General features: G+C 39.9%; 1 protein-coding gene across 5 annotated transcripts in view; it reads right to left on the minus strand.

The window, feature by feature from the left end:
• Positions 1 to 3,800: 3,800 nt before the first annotated feature.
• EIF2AK2 (eukaryotic translation initiation factor 2 alpha kinase 2) overlaps positions 3,801 to 16,504 on the minus strand; it is a 46,066-nt gene continuing 33,362 nt past the window's right edge. For 4 of the 5 annotated variants that reach the window (XM_014588917.2, XM_006151337.3, XM_014588916.2 and 1 more), the window contains 5 exons: positions 14,918 to 15,095; positions 8,125 to 8,253; positions 6,666 to 6,767; positions 5,394 to 5,447; positions 3,801 to 5,316 (listed from right to left, as the gene is read on the minus strand). In XM_014588917.2, coding sequence (XP_014444403.1) covers positions 5,194 to 5,316; positions 5,394 to 5,447; positions 6,666 to 6,767; positions 8,125 to 8,253; positions 14,918 to 15,095 — 586 coding nt within the window. In that variant the 3' untranslated portion in view covers positions 3,801 to 5,193. The remainder of the gene's footprint in view (positions 5,317 to 5,393; positions 5,448 to 6,665; positions 6,768 to 8,124; positions 8,254 to 14,917; positions 15,096 to 16,504) is intronic. The other variant, XM_014588918.2, reaches the window with a different exon arrangement.

Here is a 16,504-nt window from a genome sequence, read left to right on the forward strand (position 1 = left end):
TTCTATTTGAAATAGCATAGCAAGTGGGACCAGCAGTTGGTATAATGGCTATGTCGCTGGACTCCCATGTAGTTGACCACGGTTCAAGTCCCAGACCTGGTAACTTAAGCTCACGCCAGGCACGTGTGCGTGCATGCCCAAGATCCCAAGAGGAGAAGGGAGGAGAAGGGATTGTGGCATGGCCATTCCCCCTGGGGGGTGATTTCTAGCTTTCTGTTTCTGTCTGGCGAGCGCATGCGCCCTATAGCAAAAACCTCTCCAAAAAACAAAAACACAAAAAACAAAAAAGAAATAGCATACCAAGAAAATAGCAAAAGCAAACCTACACTTGCATAGGTTAAGAAAATCAATAGCATAATTTGTATTAATACCTGACCTAATATGACCTAATTCACTTGTGCTCAGGTTTAAATTGGGAAACTAAAGATGTATAGGCCAGCAGGTGGCAAGGAGGTTAAGGAGCTGGATCCCACATAGCCAACTGTGTGGTTCAAGTCTTGGATCCAACAGCTTGAAAAACACTCTGTGTGTGTGTGTGTGTGTGTGTGTGTGTGTGTGTGTGTGCGCGCGCGTGCGCGTGTCCAAAATCCCAAGAGGAGATCTCCCTCATGGATATTTCTCACTTATTTCTCTGTCTCTGTCTCTCTTCAGCAAGTACAAGCTCCCTATAGCAAAAAAATAAAAATAAATGAATAATAATGATAATAGAAGGTTTCCACCCCAGAGATTCTGATGTCGTTGGTCACTGAGAGTTGAGTATCAATCACTATCTACGTGAGAGCTTGAGAACCATTGATCATGTTAAATGTTGGGCGACTGTTCTTCATCTAGAAGAAGAAACATCTTTTTGAATGTAAATATATACATAATATTTCATATATAATATTTAAGTTTATGTGATACTATTTATCATACTATTATATTATTTTTGTTTAAAAAAGTAATAAAAATGTTAATAGCTAAACAAAGGGGAGTACTTTTTTTTTTTTTTTTGGAGAGGTTTTTGCTATAGGGCATGTGCGCTTGCCAGAAAGACAGACAGAGACAGACAGAAAACGAGAAATCACCCCCTAGGGGTATGGCTATGCTGCAATCCCTTCTCCATTCTCCTCTCGGGATCTTGGGCTCTCATGCACAAGCGCCCTGGGGTCGACTACATCGGAGTCCAGTGACATAGCCCTTACACCAACTGATGGTCCCCATCTTTTTTTTTTTTTTTTTTTAAGAGAAGATTTTTTTACTATAGGATGTATATACTCATTGGAGAGACAGAGAGACAGAAAGTGAGAAATCATCCCCCAGGGGAGATGGCCATGCTGCAATCCCTTCTCCATTCTCTCTCCTCTCAAGTATGTATGCACATGCACCCAGTGTGAGTTTTAAATCTCTGGGTCTGGGACTTGAATAGTGATTGACTATGTGAGAGTCTAGTGACGTAACCATCACGCCATCCAGAAGTACATCTCTTCTTAGAATGACAGTCAAATTCTTCCCTGTCACTTGGGCCAATATTCAAGTCAGTCCCAACGTTGAGGATAGTTTGAGATGGCAAGGAGTTGGACAAGAGCCGATTTCCCTTTTTCCTCTTACTGACTAGAGGGACAGCCCACCCCTCAACCCAGTGGCCTAGAATATTTTGAGTATGTTCATACCAGTTATGCTGAGAATGTAAGAATAACCTTGATAGAACCAGTGACTCCACCAGGGTTGCAGTTGACATTTACAGGCTGAACGCTAGGACTAGCTCAGTCTTAGAGAGTGGGAGACAGTTCTTGTCCATTAAAGTTAAAAACAGGCTTTAGAGGCCAGTAGGTGACATAGTGTTTAAGGTGCTGACTCCCCTGTGACCAACCACAGTTTGAGTCCTGGATGCCCCAAATCCTGAGAGTATAACGGAGAAGGGATTGCAGTATGGCCACCCCCCAGGGGGTGATTTCTTGCTTTCTGTGTCTCTTTGTCTTCAGAAAGCCCACATGCCCTATGGTAAAAATCTCTCTCTCAAAAACAAACAAAAAAATGCTTCGCAGAGGAGTAAAACTTAATTCTATGCATAACAGACCTTTTATGACTTTATAACAAGACAATATGAGGAAAGCAAAACATTGAAAATAATTTTTTAAAATTTGCCTTAAAATACTCATGTGAAATTTGAAACTTTAAAGTTTAACCTATTGTCATTTACTTTTGTATTGTGGCAAGTTTATTTTCAAATTTCTGTCTACAGTTTCTACTTTTTTTTTTTTTTATTTTTTTTAGAGATTTCTGCTATAGGATACACACACTCGCCAGAGAGACAGAAAGTGACAAATCATCCCCCAAGGGGGGTGGCCACACCACACGTAGTAAAATGGAGTTCGAGTCCCAGACCTGGTGGCTTAAAACTAATGCATCCCCAAGATCCCAAGGACAGAATGAAGGAGAAGGGATTGTGGGGTGGCAATCCCCTCTGGGGAATGATTTCTTGCTTTCTCTCTCCAGAGAGTGCATATGCCCTGTAGCAAAACTGTCTGTTAAAAAAAAAAAAAAAAACTGTAAGCCTTTATGAAAATATTTTCTCTTATTGTGCATGTTCTCACTTTTCACTTAATCTAAATTGGCTCATTTAAAAACTATTAAAAACTGTACAATGGCATTGCAGTTTTAGATTGTAGTGGGTTGCTCTAAAGTTTAAATTAACCTGTGGGGTCTTCTAAGGTACAGTCTAAGGGATCTTCCAGCCTTCCTTACAAGAGTTCAGGGCAGCAAACTGGCATACACCATGTATGCTTTCCCAAACTTGCACCGTGTCCTTTGCCTAGACCATTCAGGTCGGCTCCGGGCTCCTCTCTGCTCATCTAAATTCCTCACTCACTTGAGAGTCTCACCCAGGGGCCAGTAGGTGGCATGGTGGTCAATGGTGCTGGACTCCCACATGACCAATCGTGATTCGAGTCTCAGACCTGGTGGCTTGCTTTCTCACCTTGCTCTCTCTCTGTCCCTCTCTAGTCAAATTAAATAAGTAAATAAAGTTAAATAAAATAATTATTTTAAAAACGGATTAAAAAACAAAACAAAGTCTTACCGGAATGTCACTTCAAAGGCCTGTGCTCAGGAGACAGTGATCTCACCCCTCCTGATTATTTTCTGTTCTAAGCAATGCCTTAAGGCACAGAGTTTTGTTTTTTATTTTGTTTTTGCTATAGGGTACATGTGTTTGCCAGAGAGAGACAGAAACAGAAGGAGAGAAGGAAAGTGAGAAATCATCCCTTGGGGGGGATGGCCATACCACAGTTCCTTCTCCATTTTCTTCCCAGGATTTTGGGCGTGCACACACCTGTGCCTGGTGTGATTTTCAAGCTCTGTCCGGGACTTGCACTGTGGACTCAGCTATATGGGATCTAGTACTTTAACCTCCATGCTACTTGCTGACCCCAAAGTTATCATTTAAAAGAAAAAAATTATTTGCCCATTTATTTGTTGTGATTTTCAAGGCACCAGTTCCAGGTCTTGAACCACAATGATGGGCCATGTGGGAATCCAGCACCCTAACCACCATGCCACCCACTGGTCCCACAGTTACCTTTTTAAAAAGTGTTTTTTATATTATAATGGATACAAAATGTATTTAAGATAAAAATGCACAGCAAACACTAGTGGACTCAACATCCAGTTTAAGAAAAAAGTTACTGTTGCCTTCAAAGTCCACTTCCTCAATCACATCATCTCCCTCCCTTCTTAGCGATCACACTCTGCAAAATTTAACATTTCTCATTCTTTCTTAGTCCGTTACTGCACTGCTAACAGAAACACATGAGCCTGGGTGATTTTTGTCAAGACAGAAGTTTATTTATAAACACAATTCTGGTGGCTGGAAAGACCAGACTTAGGTGGGCATGTACAGACAGGGGATTTTTCTTTCTTTTTTTTTTTTTTCTTTTCTTTTTTTTTTTATTGCAACCATCTCTTAGGAGACCCAATTTCTCATGAGATCTAAAACTCACTGGATCTTGAAAGACATCATTAATCTATTTACAAAATGTTGCCTTCACATTGCAATCGCCATGAACTAATCACAGACCGCTAAGCATCATCCCTCATGACATCAAATTCCGAAACATGAAACTGGGTACAAAAACCACAATCCAGACCATAACATAACATCTTGCTTCATTTCATTGCTTCACCACATTTGTTTGGACATTTTTTTTTTTTTAGGCTTTTGCTTACAGTGTGCTTCTTGCCAGATATTGAGACAGAGACAGTGAGAGGAACAGTGAGAAATCACTCCTCAGTAGGATGTCCACACTGCAGTCCCTTCTCCTCCATTCTCCTGCGATCCTGGGCACACACATGTATGTGCCCGGTGTGAGTTTCAAGCCACACAGTCCAGGACTCAAACAGCAGTCTGCCACGTAGTAGCCCAGCGGCATAACCATTTTACCATTAGCTGGCCCGTTATTTGGATTCTTAAACGAAATGGTGATTCAGTTTCTCCTATTCCAAAACTTCATATAAATAGAATCATTCTGTATGTTTTCTGAAATTTCCTTTGTTTACTTAACATGATGTTCTTGAGAGATGGATTGTGTTGTTACTGCATTTAGCTGTAAGTCATTCATTTTTAATACTTTATAGTACTCCAGTGTATGAATATAATTTCTTATCTAGTCACCTTTAAATGGGTGACTACAAACAACCACCTTTCTGGTTGTTTCCTGTTCTTTTGGTATTATAAACAGGGTTTTTATGAACATCTACAAACATTCTCGTAGGCATGTATGTAGGAATGGAGTTGAAGGCTTTGCAGTAGCCGACTCCCCTAGTCAATGCACAGTTCTTTTCCAAAGTGACTGTTGGAACACTTCTCATTTTATGAGTGCCATATTTCTCCAACTGGCTCCTAATCCTTTTAAGTCAGGAAAATACTTCATATATTTTGGCCTAGAGACAGTAGACATTAAATAAATGTGTATTAATTGATTCACTAATTACCATAAAGAAGAAAATCTGAGGGCTCTTTCCATCTTCAGAATAAAGCAATAAACCGAGAAAAGTCAAATGTAAGAATGTTTTTGTAATGAAAACTTTTCTGAAAATGTAAAATTAAAAATGAAGGGAAAATAAAAAGTAAATACTTATCGATATTCCTATAGCATATTTTAGATAACTAAAGGAAAATCTCAAATCAGAAACAAGATACTTTTCAGAAAGGCCCTAACACGTGTTTCGTTTCCTTATATCTGAGGCATTCTTCCACTCCGTCAAGGTATTCAGTATTTCAGCTGTGTTAGGTCGTTCCTTGGGTTCCTTTGAGAGTAGTTTCTTCAGAAGAGTTTTCTGTAATGACAGTAAGAGTCAATACTAAGACATACAACACTGAATAAATAAAATTCTGATTATTTTCAAGTGCTTACTTCTTTGTCAGTGAACACAGTTGAGAAGATCCCGCTCTTTAGCTCATCAGACATCTGAAAATAAAATAATAAGGAAATTATTTACTTGGAAAGAAAAACAAACTTAGAAAGCACTAATGGCTGAGGGTACCCTAAATTGAAGATATTTCCAGCTCTTTGGGCAGGTCCTTTTAGCCAAGAAGCAAGTAATACTTCCCACCCCCAGACTCCCCATACACCAACTGCAATGTCATAGACATCCTTGACATTAAAATGTAACATGTTAAGTGCATCATGTTCGTTATATCCCTTCATCCTTTCTGGAACCCTATGCAATAAATATTTTCTGTTTTAGATAAGAGAAGTCTATTGACTCTGGGTAGGTCCCCTTTCCTGAGCTTCAGACTACAACATCCAGTCGCCTCTTGTCTTTAGTGGCTCCCAATGACAGCACTAGAAAGTCCATATGCTTTCCTCAGTTTAACCCTAACCTGGCTTTCTGGCCCCATCAACCCACCACTTCCTTGTAATGTACATAAGCCAATAAACTACACTGCCAGCCGGTCTCAGATACACTTTGCTCATTTCTGTTTCCATTCTGGAATTGTCTTCTTTCTATTAATATTTTGGACTCTCCGAAGCCAATGATCCTTTAGAACCCAGCTTACATGCCTCCATGAAGCCTAAGTCTCTACAACAGGAAAGATCTCTCTCCTAGCTGCTTCCACAGACTTCATGCTTCCTCCTAAACCACAGCATACTCTTACATTAGTTTTTTTAAAAAAATTAAGCTCCATGAAAACAAGACATGTTCAATTTTATAATTCCTTTAGAACCCAGCTTACATGCCTCCATGAAGCCTAAGTCTCTACAACAGGAAAGATCTCTCTCCTAGCTGCTTCCACAGACTTCATGCTTCCTCCTAAACCACAGCATACTCTTACATTAGCTTTTTAAAAAAATTAAGCTCCATGAAAGCAAGACATGTTCAGTTTTATAATCCTTGTAGCACTCAACATAATGCCTTATGCCAAGTAGGCAATCGATAAAATGTAACTGACCCAAACAGGAGTCTTATGAGATGTACAAGCTTTCCAAACAAGATCCAAGTGTTTTGGTCCCTAATAAAGTGGTTGCCAAAACTTGAAAGGAGAAAACTTGTATTTCATTTGCAGTCAGACACTCATATTTTCAAACCCAACCTCACACAAGGGTAATGACTGCCTACAGCAGCACTGTGAAGATGACAGCCGATGATTTTTGTGGCTTAATTATTTATTTGAGATGACTTACCTTGACCATTTCCATGTCAGTGGGAGGTATATAAAGTAGCATAGCAAGAATTATTCCCAGAGCATAAATGTCCACTTCCTCTCCATAGTCTAGCGAAGAAATCTGAAGAGACCAAAAATATATTTACTTCTGTTACTTGTCTGATAAATAGCCATGTCTTGTGAAGCCAAAACAGTTCCAAAATACCTTATATCATATGACCAAGTTTATTAGCAGGATCTATGAAGTCTAACTGCCCAGGTCCAACTCTCAAAATGAAAAGCTGAATCGCTTCTGTAAATTGACCATCAACCTGAGAAGGATCTCAACTATAATTTTTTGTCCACATTTATAATTCGTCACACTGGCCCAAACTGAAGGCAGATAGTAACCCAGTTTGAGTGTGAAAGAGCAGAATTCTCAAACACTTTTGTGCAACAGCATTATTAGAATCACATTTTTTGAATAACAATATGACAACAATTTATCAAATAAAAAGTGTCATTCAATTCAATAATTTCATTTCAAGAAATTGATCATAGGTTATCATAGAAATATTTGTTTATGAACCCCCCAAAAAAGGAGGAAAAAATGTATGTAAATGCATAAAGTTGAATACAACCTAATGTCCTTCAATAAGGAAATAATGAAATAAATTGTAGTATCTATACTTTGGAATACAATCTAGTTGTTAAAAAGAATGTGGCAGGGGCCAGCAAGTGGTGTGGTTGTTGAGGTGCTGGACTCCATGTGGCTGACCATGGTTTGAGTCCCAGACCTGGCAGTTGCTTTCTCATTTTCCCTCTCAGTCTCTGGTGAGCATACGTGCCCTACAGCAAACTAAATAATAATAATAATAATAAATAAAATTAAATAAATCATTCTTTTTTAAAAAGAATGGGGCAGACCTAATTATAAATATGAAAAGTAGATGTATGAAAAGATTATGATACAATATTGAGTGAAAAAAATCATCACAAAATAAATCATAGTATCCTTGTAAAACAGTGTATGAATGTATATTTACAAAAACATATTGTCTCATGCATATTTGGTATTTGTGTTTGTATTTTTTTATCACTCACAGAAAATTATCTAAGAAGGAACAAACTCTAGTGAAGGAACAAACTCTAGTGAAAATAGTAGGAACAGAAAGGAAGGTTAAGGGAAATGTTCAGTTCTTAGTCTATATATTTCTGTACTGTTTTAATTTTAAAGAAGTGTCTCCCAAGGGGCAGCAGGTGGCATGGTGGTTAAAGGTGCTGGACTCCCACATGGCCGACCATGGCTTAGTCCCAGACCTGGTAGCTTGCTTTCTCACTTTCCCGCTCTCTTTCTCTGTCTCTCTCTGATCCAACTAGAAAATAATAATAATAAATAAAGTTAAATAAAATAATTCTTTAAAAAAGTATCTCCCATTTTTATAATTAAAAAATTAAAGAAGTAAAATATATTTAGACAAGCAAGAAAGAGGCCTTACCTGTTCTGGGCTCATGAATAGTTTTGTTCCCCTGTTACTCGTTCGCTTCTCTTCATTTTTCAGGGATGTTACAAGTCCAAAATCTCCAATCTTTATATGTGTTTCATTTACTAAAAATATGTTACTTGGCTATGGAAAAAAATGAATTTATATGTACCAATTTGACAGACTATCACATGTCTAAGTCATATCCGGCAATGGCTATTTTTATAGTTACTTATAAGACATTTATCCTTACACAGGTAGTCCAAATCGGGGAATTTAATGTCATAGATCTTTACAAAGCCAGCTGAAGAGGGTTAGAACTTTTACACTAACAGCAGAGGCAGCTTGAGGTATGGTTGGTTGCCTTCAGTATCTAAAGATCTGTCGAATGAAAAGGGTTGATGCACTCTCTGTGTGGTCATGGAGACTAGAGAAGGGTAATTAAAAGATCTGCTTTGAGACCAGCAGATGGCGTAATGGTTAAGTCACTGGACTTCCATGTAGTCAACTGAGGCTCGAGTCCCAGACACAGTGGCTTAAAACTCACACCAAGGGACCAGCAGTTGGCGTAATGCTATGTCGCTGGACTCCCATATAGTCAACCACGGTTCAAGTCCAGGACCTGGTGGCTTAAAATTATACCAGGTGCATGTGCATGTGTGCCCAAGATCCCAAGAGGAGAATGGAGAAGAAGGGATTATGGCGTGGCCATCCCCCCTAGGGGGTGATTTCTCACTTTCTTCTCTCTGTCTTTCTCTGTCTTTCTGGTGAGTGCATGTACCCTATAGCAAAAACCTCTCAAAAAACAAATCAAAAACAAACAAACAAAAAAACTCACGCCAGGCACACATGCGTGAGTGCCCAAAATCCCAATAGCAGAATGGAGGAGAAGGGATTGCAGCCTGGCCATTCTTCCTGAGGTGGTGGTTTCTCACTTTCTGTCTCTTTGTCTTTCTCTGTCTCTCTGGTGTTGTGCCATATGTCAAAAACCTCTCTAAAAAATAAAATAAAATAAAAAATGGTCTGCTTTAAGGGCAAATGGTGTAGTGGTTATGTTGCTGGATTCCCACATGGCCCACCACGGTCTGTGTCCTGGACCTGGTAGCTTGAAAATCATGCCAGTCATGCATACACGCATGCTCAAGATCCCAGGGGAAGGGATTGTGGCATGGTCATTCCCCCAGAGGGTGATTTCTCACTTTCTCTCTCACTGTTTCTGTCTCTCCCTCTCTCTGGTGAGCACACATGCACTATGGCAAAAAAATTCTTTTTTCTTTTTTTTTTTTTCATTCTTTCTTTCTTTCAAAAACCTCTTTTAAAAAAATGTGTTTTAATGTAATCCAATGTACTAACAGTCTGGTCCAAGAATGGGAGTTGGAGAGTTTTCCATCCCAGAATAGGGTTGGCCTTCTTCTTGAGAAAATGTTGCAGATATAAATCCAGGATCTAATGAGGACTGAAGTAGACATCTTTAAGATCCCCTCCAATTTTGAGATTCTCTGAATAAGTCCAGTCCCAACGACAGAATATCCTGTGTAGAATTTCTCCTAGGATTTTCTTTAGGTCAATTTTCTAGGCCTTTGAAAGTTCTTAATAAGCGAACACCTTCCACCTTAAAAGCATACCAAGTTAACTGGAAGCTGCTAACTTGTGCTGAAATAGTTTTTCCCATACAATTCTTTAAGCAAATTATTTAAAAAGAAAAAAAAGGAAGAAATAACAGAACGAGGAGTGGCCATCCTTATTCCACAGCTTTGTAGAAGGGATTGGCTTACATTCTAAAGACTGAAAACATGGAAGTTGTTTGTGAGGAAATTAACATTGTGCTATGCTCAAAATGGCTAGACTTTCCGTATGACTTGGACTACACACAGAGACCTCATGAGGGCCATGTAAAAGAACTGAGAGGAAAGAGACCATAACCCCAAGGATGGCTGAAAGAAGAGCTTTAGAGAAGCCAGCCTCAGAAGGACCATGTGAAAATGAGCAGTTTTAGATGAGAATTCACTTAGTGCTGGTGCTGTAGTGTAGCAGTTAAGTCCTGTCTATAAGAAGCCAGATCTCACACGGCCAACTGTGGTTCAAATCCTGGCCCCCATGACTTGAAAAACACACTGTGCATGCACACGCTCATGATCCTGGTGGAATTGAGCAAAAAGGATTGGATTGTGATAAAGCCCTATTGGGAGTGTGTGTACCCTCTGGCAGTAAAATAAATAAATAAATAAATAGACAGGAGTCTAATGCCAATCATACAGAGGGAAGGCTGTGTGTGAGGTGAGTATGGAGAAAAAAATGTTCCTACACTGCACAGTCAATTCACAATGTAGGGATATGTTGAGTTTGTTAATAAAACTGCTAGTCACATATAAGTTTATAACCTGACTGAAAAACAAGAGGTTAAATTTATAACACTGTCTAAATATGTAAGCTGGATCAGATTATCTAGTAAAAATATCAGATTATGGGGCTAGCAGGTGATATGGTGGTTAAGGCACTAGACTCCCACATGGCTGACTATGGTTACAGTCCCGGGCCTGGTCCCACATGGCTGACTATGGTTAGAGTCCCGGGCCTGGTACTTTCTCACTTTCCCTCTCTCTCTCTCTCTCTCTGTGTTTCTCTCTGGTCAAATTCTAAAAAGATGATAATAATGAATAGAATTATATAAAATAATTATTTTAAAAATCAGATTACTTTTTATAGTTCATTAAAAAGAAAATGGGGACCATGAGCTGACATTGGTTAAGGTACTGGACTCTTACATGGCCGACTGTGGTTTGAGTTCCAGATATAGTGACTTGCTTTCCCACTTTCCTTCTCTCTCTCTACCTCTCCCTGGTAAGTGCATGTGCCCTGTAGCAAATAAGTAAAATAAAAATAATGATAAATAAAATTAAACAAATAATTTAAAAAAAGAAAATTTTAAAAAAAGCCACATTTGATCTAATCAGTGATATGACAATTAGACAAAATACAGGACTGTATGAAAAATGGATGCAAACTATAGGAGGCTTAGGATCCAGGACTGGAGCTCAGGTCCAGCCTGACCCAGAGCCCGAGCCTATTATGAGAGAACCCTCTGCAGAGTCGCAGCCTCACATAGCAAGACCTCACTCTGGAAACCCCTATGTCCTTCATCAGAACCTTGGTCTAGTTGTTTTTCTGTGTGATTTTTCTATAGGGCACATGTGCTCGCCAAGAGAAAAACAGAGGAAGCTAGAGAAAGGGAAAGCAAGAAATCATCCCTCAGGAGGAATGGCCATACCACAATCCCTTCTCCTTAAGTCGCCTCTTGGGATTCTAGGTACATGTGCATGCTCTCCTGATGTAATTTTCAGGTCATGTCTGGGACTAGAACCACAGAGTAGGCCATGTGGGACCCCAGTTGCTTTAATCTCCTTGCCACCGTTTTTAAATATCTCCAAGTTCTTTTTTTTTTTGGAGAGGTTTTCGCTACAGGGTGCGTGTGCTCGCCAGACAGACAGAGAGAGACAGAGACAGAAAGCAAAGAATCACTTCACTCCCTAGGGGGGATGGTCACGCTGCAATCCTTTCTCCTCCATTCTCCTCTCGGGATCTTGGGCACGCGCGCACACGTGCCCGGCATGAGTTTTAAGCCACCGGGTCCAGGACCCGAACCGTGGTTGACTATGTGGGAGTCCAGCGACATAGCCATTACGCTAACTGCTGGTTCCCAATACCTCCAAGTTCTTAAATACTTGGAGACATTATATAGACAGGCTTTTCTTTTCTTTTTAAAATTTTGCTAGAAAGGGGATCAGCAGTTAGTGATCCCCTCCAAGATCCCGAGAGGAGAATGGAAGAGAAGGGATTGCGGCGTGGCCATCCCTCCCGGGGGGTGATTTCTCACTTTCTGTCCCTGTTTCTGTCTTTCTGGTGAGTGCACATGCCCTCTAGCAAAAAACTCTCAAAAACATTTTTTTTTGCTAGAGGGCATGTTCTCGAGCAGGAGACAGAGACAGACAGAGAAAAGTTGGAAATATTCCTCCTGGAGAATGGTTACGTTGTAATCCTTCTCTACTGTTTCTCCCTCCTTTCAAAATTCTGGGCATGTATGGACACGCGCCCAGCGAGTCTTTCAAGCCGTTGGGTCTGGGACTTGAACTGCACAGTCAGCCATGTGGGAATCCAGCCTCCTCAACCAACATGTCACCAGCTGGCCCTACAAGGGCTTTATTGAGAAAAGGCCATTCTCTGTCAAAGCACGTGCAACTGGTATTTTTCTAAGCAAAAAAGTTTGCATCTTCATTTGCATCTTATCTCAGATATCAGAGAGCAGCCACTATAGCAATGAGAGCTAGCTAGCAAAGTTGCAGCAGATGACAAAGGCTCAATATTAAAGTCTGACATTTGAGCAACTGCAGCCAGAGCAAAGTTCTTGCAAACAGACACAAGAAAAGATCATTCCATGACACGGGGCACCAGCAGTGTGGGCGTCAGGAGAGCTGGCAGATGAGTAGATACCAGCCGGAAGTTCACTAATTCATTCTGGGGAGAGCCTGGAAGTAATACCCAAACTTCTACATTTATTTGCAAATTACTATTAATTTATATGTACACATGGATAAATTTGTATCATATATACACACACATATATATTATATATATACATATATATGTTTATATATAATTATGCTTAATATCTTATTAACAACTATATGTATGACTTATTCTGAAGTGAACCTTTAGCTACTCTAAAATGTAAACATAGTTCTGTTAATGTGTCAACGATTTTTTCTGTTAAAGGGATTCTTGCTATAGGGTACATGCTGTCACCAGAGACAGAGATAGAAAGTGAAAAACCACTCCCCAAGTGGGATGGCCATGCTACAATCCCTTCTCCTCCATTCTCCTCTTGAGATTTTGGGCATGAATGCACACATGCCCGGTGTGTTTCAAGCCACCGGGTCTGGGATTTGAACTGTGGTCAGCCATGTGGGAGTCCAGCAATGTGACTATTATCCTATCTGTTGGTCTCAATAAGGTTCCAACTTCTAAGAACTCCTTCAGTGGCCAGCCCTACAGCCAGCCTAGTAGTTAAGGGAGTTGGATCCCACATGGCTGACCGTGGTTTAAATCCTGGCCCTAGAGGCTTAGCAAACGTTGTGCACACATGTACACAGCTGCCCCAGATCCTGACAGGATGGAGAAATGAGGGAGAAGGAGTAGCAGTATGACCGTGACCATTGGGTGCTGCTTTCTCCCTCTCTCTCTCACTGTCCGTCTCTCCTTTCTGGTGAGCACACATGCTCTTTGGCAATTAAAAACAAAGACCTTCAGATAGTCAAGATTCTTTTAAAATTAATGGAAAATGGTTATTATGAAAAAAATTATGCATGGAATTCAACCTTTTTCTGCACCAAAATAAACTTGTAATTTCATTGCATTTCACACTAACTTTAACTTGTATGGTTAAAGAGAAATGGTGCAACCCGGTGGACTCAGACATCAAGGTTATCAGACATCTAGTCCCTGGGTAGACCAAGGAAGCAGAGGGTCTGCTTTTTCCTAGCTAGGGCCAACACATAAATATATACACGGGTGCTTATTTTTCTCAGCATTTTTTTTTTTTTTGCTTCATTACTAGTTCCTGGCTGTTTTACACACACAAGGTAAGCAGATAGCCAAGATTCACATAGATACTAGGTGCTTTTGTTTAGCACAGAAAAAGGCAGATCCGGAGTAGTAAAGAAAGGCTAAATAAAGGAACTGGGATTAAAGGGGACACACCGAAGAATGTTCCATGAGAGAAAAACCTGAGCAAAGTTTCAGGGATAAGATTCAGTTTGGTTAGTATGTGAGGGGAGTGAACAAATCACAGAAAATACAGAGTTTGGAGGAAAGGCCGTGAAATGCTGTTTTGTCTCTCTTCTTTCACTTTGATGAACAGGAAGAATGGGAAAACTGCTTCTCCAGACCATAAAAGCCAGAAGAAAATGAAAATACTAAAGGATGATACATGCCTCAGATTGCGGATTACCAGAATTTTCCAGTCATAGGGATGAGTGGCTAACCATGAAAATACTGGACTCGGGACCCAGAGGTTGTGACTGCCCTCCCAAGTACCGAGTTCCCAGGGCCACAGTCACCAGAGTCTGTTCTGCCTCTTACATGAGCCTGAGCAGTGGCAAGGGCAGTGTGGCCAGCCGGCCGTGCCAGCCACGATGATTTGCTTGGAAACATCAATACACGGAAAGTACTGCTGTCTACAGCTGGGGTGGGACTATCAGCTGGTAGGACCAGAAATGAATGAGCCTTCCTGTGGGAGACAAGCCCTGGATAACTTTTTAAAAATTTATTTACCTTTGGGGCCAGCAGGTGGCATGGTGGTGAAGGGTGCTGAACTCCCACATGGCGGTTCAAGTCCCAGACCTGGTGGCTTGCTTTCTCTCTCTCTCTCTCTCACTCTATCCCTCTCTGGTCAAATTGAAATAAATGTATGAATGAATAAATAACGTTACATAAAATAATTTAAAAAAATTTTTTACATTTAATCACATCTTTACAGTGTACAACATTTCTTTTTCCAGTACAAATATGATGCGTATCTGTCAAGACAAAGGTATTACTATATACATTATCATCAACAAATAGCTTGCCCTGGGTAACTTCTGTGTAGTTGTTTGGAATGGTATTTGGGGCATGTTTTAAAGCCAGTGTAACCTTAGAGAGTTATTATTGCATCTTTACAATCAATCAATCACAATTCTAAAACTAGGAGATAGATTTTTAAATTACTACATTATATTCATCAATGAGCTAGCAAAATACATTCCCTACTTACCTTAAGGTCTCTATGAATCAATCGTTGTGAATGTATGTAATCCACTCCTGTTGTTATCTGTTTAAAGAATTCCAAAGCTAAAGCTTTGTCTGATCTTGGAACCCTGGTTTTAATCCATTGGTCCAACGTCCCTTTATCGCAGAATTCCATTTGGATGAAAAGGCACTTAGTTTTTAGACTAGATATAAAATTCAAAGTACATTAAAAATGTTAATAAAAATAAATTATTATTATTATTATTATTATTATTATTATTGCTATAGGGCGCGTGCGCTCGCCAGACAGACAGAAAGAGACAGAGAGACAGAAAGCGAGAAATCACCCCCCAGGGCGGATGGCCACACCACAATCTCTTCTCCTCCATTCTCCTCTTGGGATCTTGGGTATGTACACCCACGCGCCCAGTGTGAGTTTTAAGCCACCGGGTCCGGAACTCGAACCGTGGTCGACTACATGGGAGTCCAGCAACATAGCCATTATGCTAACTGCTAGTCCCTTGAAACTTTTTTTTTTAAAAATACACCTTCTCTTAAGAATCCCAGCACAGAAATCTAAATATAATACATTCGAATAGAACAGAATACCATTTTTATTTAAACCCTAAGTCCCCAAATGTCCAGAGCTTTATTTGCTTAGTTAATTTATGAAGTATGAGGCTTCCCATTCTTTAATAAGGGAGAGCTTTGGTCACTTTTTCTACTAGTTAGAAACAGGAGCAATAATACAATGGAATTACAGAAAATCAAATTTCATTATACAAGTAGTTTTGGAACACTTAAATTCATCATTGATCTACTGAGTATCAATTTTGTGAAAGGCATGCAACAATCACTTAGAGATGAGAGAATGAGGTAGACTCTCCCTGTCATCATAGAGATTATAGTTAATACGAAGGAGGTCAAGGAAAACCAAACTGAAAACACCACAAGGCTAGGTGCCCTTGGGGCCAGCAGGTGGTGTGGTAAAGAGCGCTGGACTCCTACATGGCTGACTATGCTTAGAGTCCTGGACCTGACGGATTGTTTTCCCGCTTTCTCTCCCTTTCTTTCTCTCACTCTGTCCCTCTCTGGTCAAATTAAAATTAATTAATTAATTAATTAAATAATTTAAAAAATTGTTTAAAAAAAAGATAGGTACCCTAAGAGAAGTACCCACAAATTGCTATGAGGTATGTAGAAGGACTGATTTTGCTAACCACATTTTATATGTTTTTCTGAGCTAAGTTGATCTCGCTATTAATTCATATTCCTTGAACATATGATGGTGAGAAAATATGAAGAAGTAACCAAGAACTTGCTAAAAACTGAAGAAGTCCTAAACGCTGATGGTTATTAACTCCTGAATCTGATGATAAAATCTCAATTACATGGGGTGGGGAAAGGCCCAGAGGCAGGAGGTGATAAATTCTGTGGCTTCAGGATGGCAGTGAGAGGACTGTCTTTGTCAAAGGCAGATGCCAGCTCTAGTTCTTCAGCATGGTATTTGGGTAAGTCCTAGATTCATTCTATTAATATCCTCAGAGAGCTACTATTTCATCACAACTATCAATTACAACTCCTTACAACTCCAAAACCAAATTTTATATAT

The sequence above is a fragment of the Tupaia chinensis genome, unplaced genomic scaffold, assembly GCF_000334495.1.
Source record: "Tupaia chinensis unplaced genomic scaffold, TupChi_1.0 Scaffold000317_1, whole genome shotgun sequence".
NCBI classification, from domain to species: domain Eukaryota; kingdom Metazoa; phylum Chordata; class Mammalia; order Scandentia; family Tupaiidae; genus Tupaia; species Tupaia belangeri.